Source organism: Miniopterus schreibersii, assembly GCF_964146895.1.
Source record: "Miniopterus schreibersii genome assembly, chromosome: 3".
NCBI lineage: Eukaryota > Metazoa > Chordata > Mammalia > Chiroptera > Miniopteridae > Miniopterus > Miniopterus schreibersii.
The window spans coordinates 61,176,112-61,189,778 of record NC_138103.1 but is presented as its reverse complement, the minus strand read 5'-3'; the positions used below and the strand labels follow the sequence as shown (position 1 = coordinate 61,189,778).

The 13,667-nt window shown below is 35.9% G+C and overlaps 1 protein-coding gene across 2 annotated transcripts in view; it reads left to right on the top strand.

Annotated features, from left to right (window-relative positions):
* Positions 1–13,185, top strand: part of VCAN (versican) — a 100,366-nt gene extending 87,181 nt beyond the window's left edge. For both annotated transcript variants that reach the window (XM_081133422.1, XM_081133423.1), the window contains 3 exons: positions 5,402–5,546; positions 10,980–11,162; positions 11,312–13,185. In XM_081133422.1, the coding sequence (XP_080989548.1) occupies positions 5,402–5,546; positions 10,980–11,162; positions 11,312–11,439 (456 nt within the window). In that variant the 3' untranslated portion in view covers positions 11,440–13,185. The remainder of the gene's footprint in view (positions 1–5,401; positions 5,547–10,979; positions 11,163–11,311) is intronic.
* The last annotated feature ends 482 nt before the right edge of the window (positions 13,186–13,667 follow it).

Sequence of the window (13,667 nt, the reverse complement as noted above, 5' to 3'; positions counted from 1 at the left end):
GGAACTCTAAAAAAAGGAACTTCATCACATAATGTACTGCACTGAGCAGCTTCATACTAGGTATAAAATAATTACCACTTAATAAAATGCAAGCTTGTTATAGAACATGTAGAAAATGTTACATCTTAGCTAGCTTTTCTCTGCATCAACAGTTTGAGTCTTATGCCATCATTTTCTCTGCCATCAGAAGAAAATGGAGATGCAAAGTAACTTAGGGTTCCCTTTTCTGAGTATTGATCTAATCCTGGTCTCTAGGGGAGGCAAAGAGAGTTTGGGGTTCAGGATGGGAAATGAGGCTTTGAGAAACAGACAAACATGCAGAAAATCTGATCAGCATTCACTTTTAAAAAAAAATATGTCTTTATTGATTTCAGAAAGAGGGAGGGAGAGAGAGAAACATCAATGATGAGAGAGTCATTGATTGGCTGCCTCCCGCACACCCCCTGCTGGGGATGGAGCCTGCAACCTGGGCATGTGCCCTGACCAGGAATTGAACCATGATCTCCTGGATCCTAGGTCCAGGCTCAACTGCCACACCTGGCCAGGCTGCATTCATTTTTTTCGACAGAGTTCAAATAAATTCTCCCCAAGTCATGCTAGCTCTTTGAAATAATTCTTAGTTTGCCCATCCAGCCCTAGAAGAGGGTTGATCCAGGCTAGATCGCCCAGGGTGTGTGCTTATAATCCCAAATGAAGAGGAAAAATATCCTTATGGGAGTGGTGAATTCTGTGCTCATTCCAAGAATCTTTATTTCTATGTGTATGAAATCCCATGTGTATAAAAGTGGTTCCATTAGGATTGCTTTCCTGAGGAGAGATCCCTCCCTCACATTTAACTGTAGTGAGAAAAACCCCAAACCTTATTAAACCTAAAGTCAAAGATTTGGTTTTTTTATACTCTTTCTCTCTGCAAGTGATGTTAAATAAGGCTGTAAAGCATTTATGAGGAAACAAAGAAAGTTGTTCAGAAAACTGGAGTTTCCTTTGCTAACTCAGTTTGGCAATAATATGGAGCAGAATCAAAGCATCCAGCCAAAATAAATCCGCACAATGGAGCTATCAGATATGAGGTAATAGTGTGACATGCTTGTGAGTATCAGACATTCTTGTAAAAACCACAGACCTAAAATTTTGGTCCTGCACCATTAAGCCACAGCTCTGCCAAGCAACAACGCAGAACACACGTTTTAAATCACTGTTGCAAGCCAAATGTAATTCCCACCAAAAACAATTAAATCTTTTACCAGAGGTCTGAGTCTGGGCAGCTTGCACCCTGAGAATCTGAATCTCATTTCAGTGTGAAAATGAGATGGTTATTGTCAGATCAGGAGGAAATGTCAGCTGCAAAATACAGGGTTGCCAAATGACTGTAACTTGAAGTGATATTTGTTGAGGTTAGATTGAGAAAGGGTTAGCTAAGAAATCTGCGTAGATCCTTTTACAATGTTCATTTTTAATGATTAGAAATATAACTCATGCTCACTCTAGGGAAGTTGGAAAGTATGTAAGAATGCATAGAATAAAATATAATTTTAGTCTCAAATAACTCAGATATAAACTTTATAACATCTTACTACATTTACTTTTGGCCTTTTACACACACAGCTGCTTCGGAGAGTATGTGTAAATTTGGATCGTTGTATGTTTTTAGTGTTTTGCTTTTTAATTTTAACTTTATACTTTAGTATTTCCCATCCCCTTATATATTCTTCAAAGGCAGGATATTTAATGACTATACAATAATCCATTTGTTTGGCTATACCATAGTTTATTGAATGTATGTTCACTCTGTAGGTTGTTTCCCACTTACTGCTAGTATAAATAGTATTTTAGATAAATCAGTTATTCACATCTGTAATTACTTTTTAGGGTGGAATTTTAGAAGTGGAATTATGGGGACCAAGGGTAGGAGCTTTCTGGGGCTCTGGATATATATTGCCAGCTGTTTTCCAGAAAAGTTATCTACTTCCACAGGCTGTGCCTGTGGTTGTCTGTCTCACATGTCATTTGTTAGTAGCAAGAATGTCTTCGATCAGGGGTAGGTATGGATAGGGGAGAATGCAACACACTCTGTGGTTCATTATTTCTAAATGTCAAATTATTTATTAAACAGCACCAGTATGTGTCCAGCATAGGTCCTGGCACCGAGGATTTAGTATTAAACAAAAGAACCCCGAATTCCTGTCTTCAATGAGCTTACATTTTTACTAGGGAGCAAAAAATAAAATAAATGAGTAAATCATATGGGATGTTAGCCGATAAGTGTTATGGAGAAAAATAAAGCAAGAAAAGGAGATGGAGGCTGGCCAACGTGGCTCAGTAGTTGAGCATCGACCTATGACCCAGGAGACTGCAGTTTGATTCTTGGTCAGGGCAGAGGCCCGGGTTGCGGGCTCGATCCCAGTAAGGGCCGTGCAGGAGGCGGCCGATCAATGACTCTCTCTCTTCATTGATGTTCCTATCTCTCTTTCCCTCTCCCTTTCTCTCTGAAATCAATAAAGACATATTTAAAAAAGGAAGAAAGAAAGAGAGAGAGACAGAGAGGAAGGAAGGAAGGAAGGAAGGAAGGAAGGAAGGAAGGAAGGAAGGAAGGAAGGAAGGAAGGAAGGAAGGAAGGAAGGAAGGAAGGAAGGAAAAGAAAGAAAGAAAGAAAGAAAGAAAGAAAGAAAGAAAGAAAGAAAGAAAGAAAGAAAGAAAGAAAGAAAGAAAGAAAGAAAGAAAGAAAGGGAAAGGGAGATGGGCCGTGTGGGTAGGGACAAGGAAGGGGGAGCACTGCGCGTTGCATAGTTTGTAGATACTATTGAGATATTGGTAATTTTCCAACTTTGAGTACATTTCCTGGTTTCTTGTAAGAGGTTTGTTAAAAAGTAAGATAGAAAGTATTGAGCTCCAAAATCCAAATTAAGTATTTGAGGAACTCTGTAATCTTAGTCATAAAAGGTATTAAATGTATATTTTTGTTATTTTAAAGAAATGTCTATTTTTTGTTTATTATTTTTATCCTACCTTAATTCATCCATTAAAGACAAGTTAGTTATACACCAGCAGCAGACTGAAGGGGACTTTTGTATCTCTATTTGTTGCTCCATTTCCTTGTTTATTATTTATTAAAGGAGAGCAGGGAGAGAAAAGGCTTCGTAAGTAGAGGGTGAAAGGTAATAAGGGTAGGGAAGTAAGCAAACACAAGGAAAAGAGAGAAATAATTAGAAACCCAGTTCAGAGCAAAGGTCCGTTCCTGCCGGTCAGAGTACCTTGGTGAGTATGGTCTGAGCTTCCTACCCAGGGCCATCCGGGGTTACTCAGGGTATGGTGCAGTCTACTAGAGTTGGGTGTAAATCCATATCATTTCTGCATTTGGTTTTCCACCAGAGAATTAAAAACAACCTTCATTCTGTGTTTGGGAAAAAACAAAAAACAAAATTTATTAAGCTTCTCTTGGTTCTTTGCAGTTTTATCACTCTCCAAAGACTCTTTTTAATAAATAAATAAATAAATAAATAAATAAATAAATAAATAAATAAAGCCAAGACCTCTAGTCTCCTGTCTTAATTTTGGCATGATTTAGGAGAACTTTAAAGCAAAGCTAAGCAAAGAGATTGAAGGAAAAGTAGATTTCTTAATCCTGAGGTTTGCAAAGTATAATCTTCTTAATATTTATTTTATCAAAGATTTAGCTTTTTACCATATTTGAAAGTTTTAAAAACTGAATTTTTCTTCTGAGAAGAAAGAAAAACTATAGATATTCTCTAGTATAGTTATTATACACTTTTAAAAGCCATGGTGCTGTTGGGAGCAAATAGTAGGACCATTGTTTTGCAAGCTCTGAAGTGAGAATTGCCTTGATTCTTAGATACAGTTCTTCCTTCTCTGACTTTAACTTTCTCAAATAAAATCTCTTAACTCATTGTTTCAAATCATAGACTTATTTTAAATTTCATTCAAGGAAAATCTAACAGACCTGTAGGCCTAGAAAAGATGGTCATGTTAGCCATTGTTACATAAATCTGAATATGTATTTCTACCGTATGAAGGAAGCTTGTCGACATTGTCTTGTCAGTGTTAGATTTGATGTAATACCACAGTAGGCAAAGCATAGCGGGGAAGTGATGCTCAAGTTGAGCAAGAAAGACACTGAACAAACAAAATTGTCCCATTCTAATTTCTAGTTAAGAGACCCAAGTCTAGGAAAGTGAACTCTTATTTATAGTCCAATATTATTTTCATCTCATCAATGTCTGTTATTTTTGAATAGGGATAGGGGCTGTGTTTTTCATATAATTACTGATTGACGTGGAAGCAGTATTTAAAGTAACAAAAAATTGAACATAAACTGAAGGGTCCTGGATGCTTAATATATCTAAGGTTGAAATTACTCCCAATACTGTTCGAGTATTGTAAGAGATAATGCTTAACAAGCATCCAGAAGAGGACTTTATTCATTGGAGGTGCTGAATAAATGGCATGTATTACGATAATAGAAGGCAAAAGATATTTCCAGTTATTTATCGTTGCTTAGAATGGGGAAACCAATAGATACCATCTAAAGATAGAGATAGAAGGGAAACCAGTAGAAAAACATCAAATCAATTAAATCCTTTTCAATTAGTATCTGAAATTCATTACACAAAAATACCCAAACATATTTATAGTAAGATATATTTTTAAAAGGTTATCTTTTATATCAATATGTATAAATGTGATGCATGTTCCTATTAAGAAAAAAACAACTTCCAGATTAGATCATAAAGCAAAACACAACTGTATGGTGCACATAAGAACACATCTCAAACAGAATAACTCAGAGAGGTTGAGTATAGAATGATGTGTGCAGGTATAGCAGGTAACTACATAAAATAAATAGAGGAAATATCTCAATTTTTTAACCAAATAAATGAATTTGGATTAAATGATTACTTTAAATAAGACAAAGAAGGGTACTTTATAGTGGTAACATAGAAAAGAAAGAACACGAATTTAACTGTACTATAATCACAACCATATAAATTCTACGTGCCTATAAAGGCTGGAGGAAAAGGATGGATCAGAGTGATAAGATTATGGATCTTTTTATTTGTTCCACTTTCATTAATGCTGTTATAATTGATAATAATAACATGATTAATTTCTTAAATTGAGCACTGATTATATATTTAGAAATGTAGAGTAAAATTCCTGAGCTATATGTCATTGCTAAAGAAAAAGTACATATTTGTTGGAGAGATACATATGTTATCCACTCAATATAAAAGTCTCTTTCTCTACTACCAAAATCATTTTAACTAGATGTTAAAGGGAAACTGTTTAGTCCATTCTAATTTGATCATGAGTTAATGCCACTGTGACCCTTATAATATGCTCTCTTTGCCTATCAAGTAGTCATCCTCTCCCTCCATTTTTGCAGCAATATGAGAACTGGAGGCCCAACCAGCCAGACAGCTTCTTTTCTGCTGGAGAAGATTGTGTTGTGATCATTTGGCATGAGAACGGCGAGTGGAATGATGTTCCCTGTAATTACCATCTCACCTATACATGCAAAAAAGGAACAGGTAATAATCACCCTATTAATAATGTAGACTTAATCTACATTTTCTTTACCAAGTAAACACAGGAAGACTAAGCTTCATTCTTTAAAACACAGACTGTGTATTTCTTGTTGCTCTGGAATATTTCATTCTTGCAATACAATTAAAAAGTTTGTTTTCAGTAATATTTACACCATAAATTTCAGGTGCTTAAGATAACAATGCAGTATTTATGTAGAAAAACTATCTCCAACTATCTTTAAACACACACACACAACAACAGCAATGGCCAGCCCAAGAGCTAAAGAACCTGTTTGTTTTGAAGAGGAAGGCATTAAAAAAATTGGGATATATAATAAAATATTCTGGATTTTTTTACTTTAAAAAAAAAAGCACACCCAGCCGGGCCTGGCTCAGCGGTTGAGCATCAACCTGGGATCCAGGCGATCGGGGTTTGATTCCTGGTCAGGGCACATGCCTGGGTTGCAGGCTCGATCAGTGACTCTCTCATCATTGATGTTTCTATCTCTCTCTCTCCCTCTGCTTTCCTCTCTCTGAAATCAATAAAGATATATTTAAAATAAATAAATAAATTTTTAAAAAAGCACAGCTGGTACCATTTGACCCTGTTCAAATGTTTCCATGGTTTGACGCCCTGGAGCTGAAAACCATTGCTCTCCTCAGAGGGACCATGGCCTGCAGTTCATTGCAGTCCTTGTTCAGCCCTCCCTGTTTTTAACTGCCTGGTCTCTGTAGGCTGTGAGTTTTTATTTTTATTTTATTTTTTTAAAAATATGTCTTTATTGATTTCAGAGAGAGGAAAGGAGAGGGAGAGAGAGAGAGAGAGAAACATCAATGATGAGAGAGTCATTGATTGGCTGCCTCTTGCACGCCCCGGACTGGGTATCGAGCCTGCAGCCCGGGCATGTGCCCTGACTGGGAATCGAACCCCAATCGCCTGGATCCTAGGTTGATGCTCAACCTCTGAGCCACGCCCGGCCGGGCAGCTGTGAGTTTTTAACTCATTTCCTTAGAAGTTTATTGAATGCTCATAAACCATGAGACAGTTGAATGCCTTCAAGATGCAGTCAAACAAAAGCAGTTGTTAATGTAAGTTCCATAATGAGGAGAATTGCTTAGTTGCCATTAAACAGATAAAATTAAGAATGCTGGTTTTTAAAAAATGTGTTGTGTTTATGATTGACCAGTATGTTTGAATTTCTAAAGCACACCCTATAGACTTCTGCCTTAAACCGATAGGAATTCAGTAAGCTAACTTTTAAACCTGTTTGCAGTGGTGGTAAAGTGTGAATATTTTAGTCCCTATATCTAGACTTTTACCCACCTCAGGTAAGAGTTTAAAGTACAAATGCAAAATAAAAAATCCATTTGATTTGGTTTTGAATATAAAAATAATAAAACTAAAATTCACTCTATAAATATTTCAAGAAACATCAATAATGAGAAATGCTATTATAATAAAGAGAACAGTAAGATACACAAAGCTCAGACAAAACTCACCTGTTATTTGTGACTGCTTTTGCATTCTCTGATCTAAAGAGGAGTTTGTTGTGAATATCCTTTCCACGCGAGCCGCTTTCCTGACCACGTGCATTACTTCAGCACTTCTGCAGTGGGACTTGTGAAAATGGCAAATCAAGTGTCTGTTTTCCCTGCTTCTAATGTAAGAAGTCTTTAATGACCTGTTCGTCTTTACCCAAATGTCATGTTTGCTTTCTCAGATCTCCAAAGAGTCCTTGGAGTCATGCTTTTGATTTTATGATCCTAACCTTCTTCTATTTCCTATGTTAATTTTTCCTGCAGCAGGGTTGCTCAGCACCAGCACTGTTGACATTCTGGGCCTGATAATTCCTTGCTCTGGGGGGCGGTCCTGGGCATTGCAGAAAGTTTAGCATCTTCTCTACCCTCTGTGCGCTGAAGGCCACGGGCATTCTCCTTCGCTCCACGTTCCTCTCCTCTGCTTTGTGACAACTGAAAATGTCTCTAGAAATTGCCAACTGTCCCTGTGGAGGAAGCAGAAGAAAACTACCCCAGGGTTGAGAACCACTGTCCTATAGCTAAAAAGGATTCACAAAACCAGCATCACAATTTACATCTCCCGATGGGGAAAGAGATTCATAGAATGCTGGCTCTACCTCATTAAAGGAGAAAACAAAACAAAACAAAACAAAACAAAACAAAACGATCTTTGTACTTTATCTCCCTACTGTCTGATTTTTATTTATGTGGATTTAATTTTTGTTAATCAGTACTCTGGGGAATTATATGAATTTTATATATGTCTATATAAAAGACACTCATTTCTCCTTTCAGATAATATAGGCATCTTAAAACATACAGACCTAAATAATTCTACTTTTAATTAAATGCCTGTAAAGGAGGATGCTAATATATATAAAAGGTGTATGTGTGTGTATTTATATATATATATATTTATATATATATGTGTGTGTGTGTATATATATATATTTTTATATATATATAAAATTAAAGAAATGCCTCAGTGAATACTATCCACAGTTCTCTGGAGCATCCAGTAGGTTCTGTCCAGTCTCATCTATTTACCTCCCAATTCCAACCATAGATAATGACTTAGTTCCTTACTTTTCTCTTTAGTGTTATCACATATGTTTGTATCTGGAAAGAACACATTTTTTAGCTTTGCACATTTTAAAACTTTAAGTGGAATCACACTGTCTGTACTTTGTGCCTTGCTTTCTTTTTGTTGAGCATTATGTGTGTAAGGTTTATCCATGTTGATGCATGTAGCTGTCCGCCTTCATTGTTGCTGCTGTATGGTATTTCATTGAATGACTATATAACATTTTATTTATCATTTCTCCTGTCAGTGGACATTTGGGTTCCAGTAAGTGTTTTTGCTATTGCAAACAATGTTTCTGTGGACATTCTTGAACTTGTTCCTGGTAGACATTTATGAGTTTCCATAGAGTATTTTTCCAGGAGTGAAGTGCTGTGTCATAGGATATATGTACCTTCAGATTTACTAGAAAATGCCAAATTATTTTCTGATGTGGTTGTACCAGTTTGCACTCTCACCAGCAATGTGTGAAAGGTCCTGTTACTCCATATCTTCGCCAACATTTGGTATTTTTGGACTTTGAAATTTTTGCCAACCTGGTGGGTATAATATGTTATCTATTGTTATTTAATTTGCATTTTCTTGAATACTTTTTCCTTGATATTGTTTCATACACTTATAGGTCATTCATGGTTTTTCTTCTGTAAAGTTTCTGTTCATGTCTTTTACTTATTTTTTTTTAAATTGGTTGCTTCTCTTTTTACATATTGATTTGTAGCAATTCTTTTTATATTCTGATTAGTAATCCCTTGATAATTAGATATATTGCAAATATCTTCTCCCAGTTTGTAGCTTGTCTTTACTCTCACCCTATGGCATTTTTTTGATGAACAGAATTCTTCAATTTGTTACATTTTTCTTTATGATTTAAACCATTTTTATCTCAAGAATTCTTTTCTACCCTAAAATCATAACTATATTCTATTTTGTTTTCTAAATGTTTTATAGTTTTGCCTTTTATAGTTATACATTTAAACCATATAAAATTGATTTTCTATGTGTTCTCTGAGGTAAGGAACCAAGTAAATTTTTTCCATAAAAATACTCAATTGTCCAAGTGAAAAAGTTACTTTTCCTCACTGCTTTGCTATGTTGCTTCTGTCAAATACCATGCATATATGTGGGGATCTACTTCCGGTCTATTTGCCTGTCCTTGCCAATACCATACTCATTGAATTCTTTAGCTTTATTAAATGTTCATATATAACTAGTTTTTTAAGAAATCTGTACATTACTTTCTCCACAATTATAAAGACAACTTTTAATTTGTCAACATAGTACAGAATTAAGTATAATGAACTACTTAGTTCATAATTTTTAATCTTCTGTGTCAGTTTGATCTCATTCTATCTGACACTTCCTAGTACCCAGATTGGGATTATCACTGAACCACATATGTTGTGTAGTTTATTAATTGAAAATGATATATTATTATATAAATCTCTGCTTTAGGAATTTGTGAAGATCAAATACATGCACAGACATTTCTAATTTTTTAGTTATATATAGTATGACTTTATAATCTATTTTTAGGTTATGTCTATCTGAATGCAATTCTTATATTAATTAAAAGAAGTGCTTGGATTGTGTTTTCTTAAAGACACCGTTGTCTGCCATGGGTCAGTACACCTCAAGCTGTTCTGTCAGGCAGAAGTCAAGTAGAGGAACTGAATATATAAGTTAAACCCAAATTTGTCATTGCAAAAGCTTATGGTTGCAAACAACCTTATGAATATGTAAATAAATTTAATATTTATAAATGTTTAATATTAGGATGTTGACATTCAATCATCTTGGTCCCGAGGTTTCTGGAAATCATCCTCCCAGTGAAAAGCTGCATTATTTTATGAGAGAAAAAAATATGTTCTTGTCATGGGCCTTGTGGTGCCAGAATTCTTAAGAATTGGATAGGAAATGCCATTCAGGGAAATTATATTTGAGTTAATTTATATTTTTATAAAAGATATATAGCAAAACACAGTCGCTTAATAAAAGTTAATTTTTAAAGTATATCATTTAAAACAAGTACACCAATGTTGAATAAAACTCAAAGTTCAAATTCAGTTGAATCAATTTTCCCAGCCTCTTGAATTTCAAAATTGCAAGGTTTCTGTTACTTCTATTTATTTTTTATTATTTACTATTTCTAAGTTTGTTGATATTTAGAATTTTTATTGTAAGTTAAAAATTATAAATTTTCCAAGATTTACCTTCATTACCCTTCTCAAGAATTTGAATTTAAATTTTTAAGATAATTACAAAACTAAGCATGAATATTATGTTCTGACTTTCCCTCTGTCTCCATGCAGAAGTCAAAAAAGAGTAAATAGAACCAGATATATTTTATTGATACTTAAGAGTCCATATTTTATCCATATTTTGGCCATGTTTTATCCATATTTTAAAATTATGATCTTATTTTAGATTTTAAGTTTTTCAGGGAAGTAACAATAATAGTTAATTGTTATAAAGTCCTTATTTTTCCAAATGAAGGTGGGAAATAAATAAAAACTTTGGGATAGTGATGAAGACAATACCACCTAGCTGCATGAGACTAGTGCTTTTTAATTGGGAATTTTTCCAGAAAAGTGACCATTTAGCCCTCTGGTTCTTTAATAAAATACAATTCAAAATGACATAATCTGAGATTCAAATTAAGCCCAGACCCTCAATATTTACTTTATTTTTCTTGAATACTTTCAATTCGTGAATTCTAAGTGACTGCTTTTGATGATGGTGCTTGGTGGCTTACATAAAGACCGAAAGAGATAAAAAGAGACTCATGCTGTTAGAAATATTTAGATTATTTGGAAATAACTTAATTTACTTTTCTTTAGTTGCTTGCGGCCAGCCCCCTGTTGTAGAAAATGCCAAGACCTTTGGAAAGATGAAACCTCGTTATGAAATCAACTCCCTGATTAGATATCACTGCAAAGCTGGTTTCATTCAACGCCACCTTCCAACCATCCGTTGCCTAGGAAATGGAAGATGGGCTATGCCTAAAATTACCTGCATGAACCGTAAGTGGTACTTTAGAGAGAATGGACAGCCGTGCTCTAACGACTCCTAGACACCTTCATTTTTCAGCTGCGGTGTTGGCAGTGTAGGGTATGGAGCAAGTAATATTGTTGTGTTTTCTTTCTTTCTTTCTTTTTTTCCTTCCATGTAGCATCTGCATACCAAAGGACTTATTCTAAGAAATACTTTAAAAATTCCTCCTCATCAAAGGACAATTCAATAAATACATCAAAACATGAGCACCATTGGAGCCGGAGGTGGCAGGAGTCCAGGCGCTGATCCCTATAATGGCGAACATGTGTTTTCATCATTTCAGCCAAAGTCCTAACTTCCTGTGCCTTTCCTATCACCTCGAGAAGTATTATCAGTTGCTCTGGATTTTTGGACCACCGTCCAGTCATTTGGGGTTGCTGCGCTCCCAGAAACATCCTAAGCGAAAGCATTGGCCTTCAGAAAGAAAGCAAACGAGATGAAGGCAAACGAGGGCGGAGAGAAACCATTTGCAGCCTACGCGATTCCTTTAGTTTCCTCTGGCCTCCCGCAGGCCGTTTGATCGTGTGGACCAGCCTACTGTACTATTTAAAAAGCTCCATTTCAGCACCAATGGCAATGTAAATAAGATGATTTAATGTTGAGTTTAATCCTGTATATAAAATAAAAAGTCACACTGAGTTCTGGCATATTTAATGATGATTATGGAGCCCGAGAGGTCTTTAATCATTGGTCTGGCTGCTTTGGGTAGTTTGTTTAGGCTGGAAATGGTTTCGCCCGCCCTTTGACTGGCAGCGAGACCGAGGACGGCTTTCCCTGGACGGGACAAGCGCAGGCCTGCGGGCGCTGGAGCGGGGACTGCGATGTGGAACTTCTTCGCTGCCTTCCTCTTTTCCTCACTTACAAGAAAGGCCTGAACGGAGGACTTCTCTATGACCAGGAGCATTTTTAGGGGTCGAAGTGCTAATTATTAACTCAACCAGGTCTACTTTTTAATGCTTTCCTAACACTAACTTGCAAGGTTCCAGATCAACACATTTCAAGGGGATAGAGACCCAGGGCTCTGGAGGGTGGGGGATTGTTACAACAGCAACACACGTTCAAAGAAAGAAATTTTGTATATATAACCATTTTAATCTTTTATAAAGTTTTGAATGTTCATGTATGAATGCTGCAGCTGTGAAGCATACATAAATAAATGAAGTAAGCCATACTGATTTAATTTATTGGATGTTATTTCCCCCCAGACCTGAAAATTGACCTAGTGTGCTAGTTATTTTCCAGTGCTAGCCCTTGTACTTTGCTCACACAGTTTGGAACCGTATAATCTTAGGTCCTTTGTCCCTGATTAAATAATGTGATGGATGGAATGCATCAAGTGTTTATTATGAAAAGAGTGGAAAAGTGTATAGCTCTGAGCAAATGGTGTCTGCCGATTCTAAGCAAGGAGCATATTATAGAGAAATAGTTAGGTGTATGTGTTAAAATGTCTTCCTTTCTCTTTCCACTCGTTTTCTCCCCTTTCTTTGAATAAACTGACTGCCGAAGATGACTTTGAATTACTATCCGTTTAATTTAATGTTTAAATAAAAATCTGTCATGAAAAGAAGGCATTTAGGAGTCTTTCCCTAATTTCAGTTAGAATGACCTTGGGAAAAGTAGACAACATATGAACTGCAAATAGCAAAAGAACAGCCCCAACACTGATTCTTTTTCATGCACCCTCCTTTGGCTTAGAGGAACCCCGGTAGCTACAGTCATTCACAGTGTCTGAGCAAGGCTCCGTGGTAGCTGTGTTAACTGGGACCCACCGCCGAGTGTTCCAGAGCTCAGAACAGCACTGTGTCGACCTACTAGGATTTAATTTTTCCTCTTTTATTACAATGCACATAATACATCCTGTATTTATATTATACCATGTATAGTGTAAAATGTGAACGATTGTGTTTTTTTGTGAATGAAAATCTAAAATCTTTGTAACTTTTTATACCTGCTTTTGTTTCACCAAAGAAACCTAAAGTCCTTCTTTTACTATACTGTGACTGGTCTGGTTATTTACAACTTTAAATCCTAATGTGCACCAACATTTTTACATTCTGGTTCTCTCACGGAGTACAAGCTGCACAGATAAAATGATTTTGTGGCTAGCGGAGAGGTGATTATATATGTCCCTGCAAAGAATTGACATAATAATTCTGATACTGTTTACATCCACACACACATGCATTAATCTCAAATATGAAAGAAACATGCAGTAGGAAAAGCGATAGCTCAGATTTGCCGAATGCTTCCTATGGACCAGGTTGAATGTTTCATGGGCATCTTCTCCCAATAAGCCTGTGAAAGAGGTGCTGTTACTCTCTGATTGATGAGGAACCAGGTGTAGAGAGCTTAAGTCATTTGTCCAAAATTACGTAATTAGTTTGTAGTGGATGTAGGTAATCCCTAGAGCCTGCATGATATTCTCAAGAAAATTATAAAATATTATGTTCCCAATGATTATACACTTAAGGGGT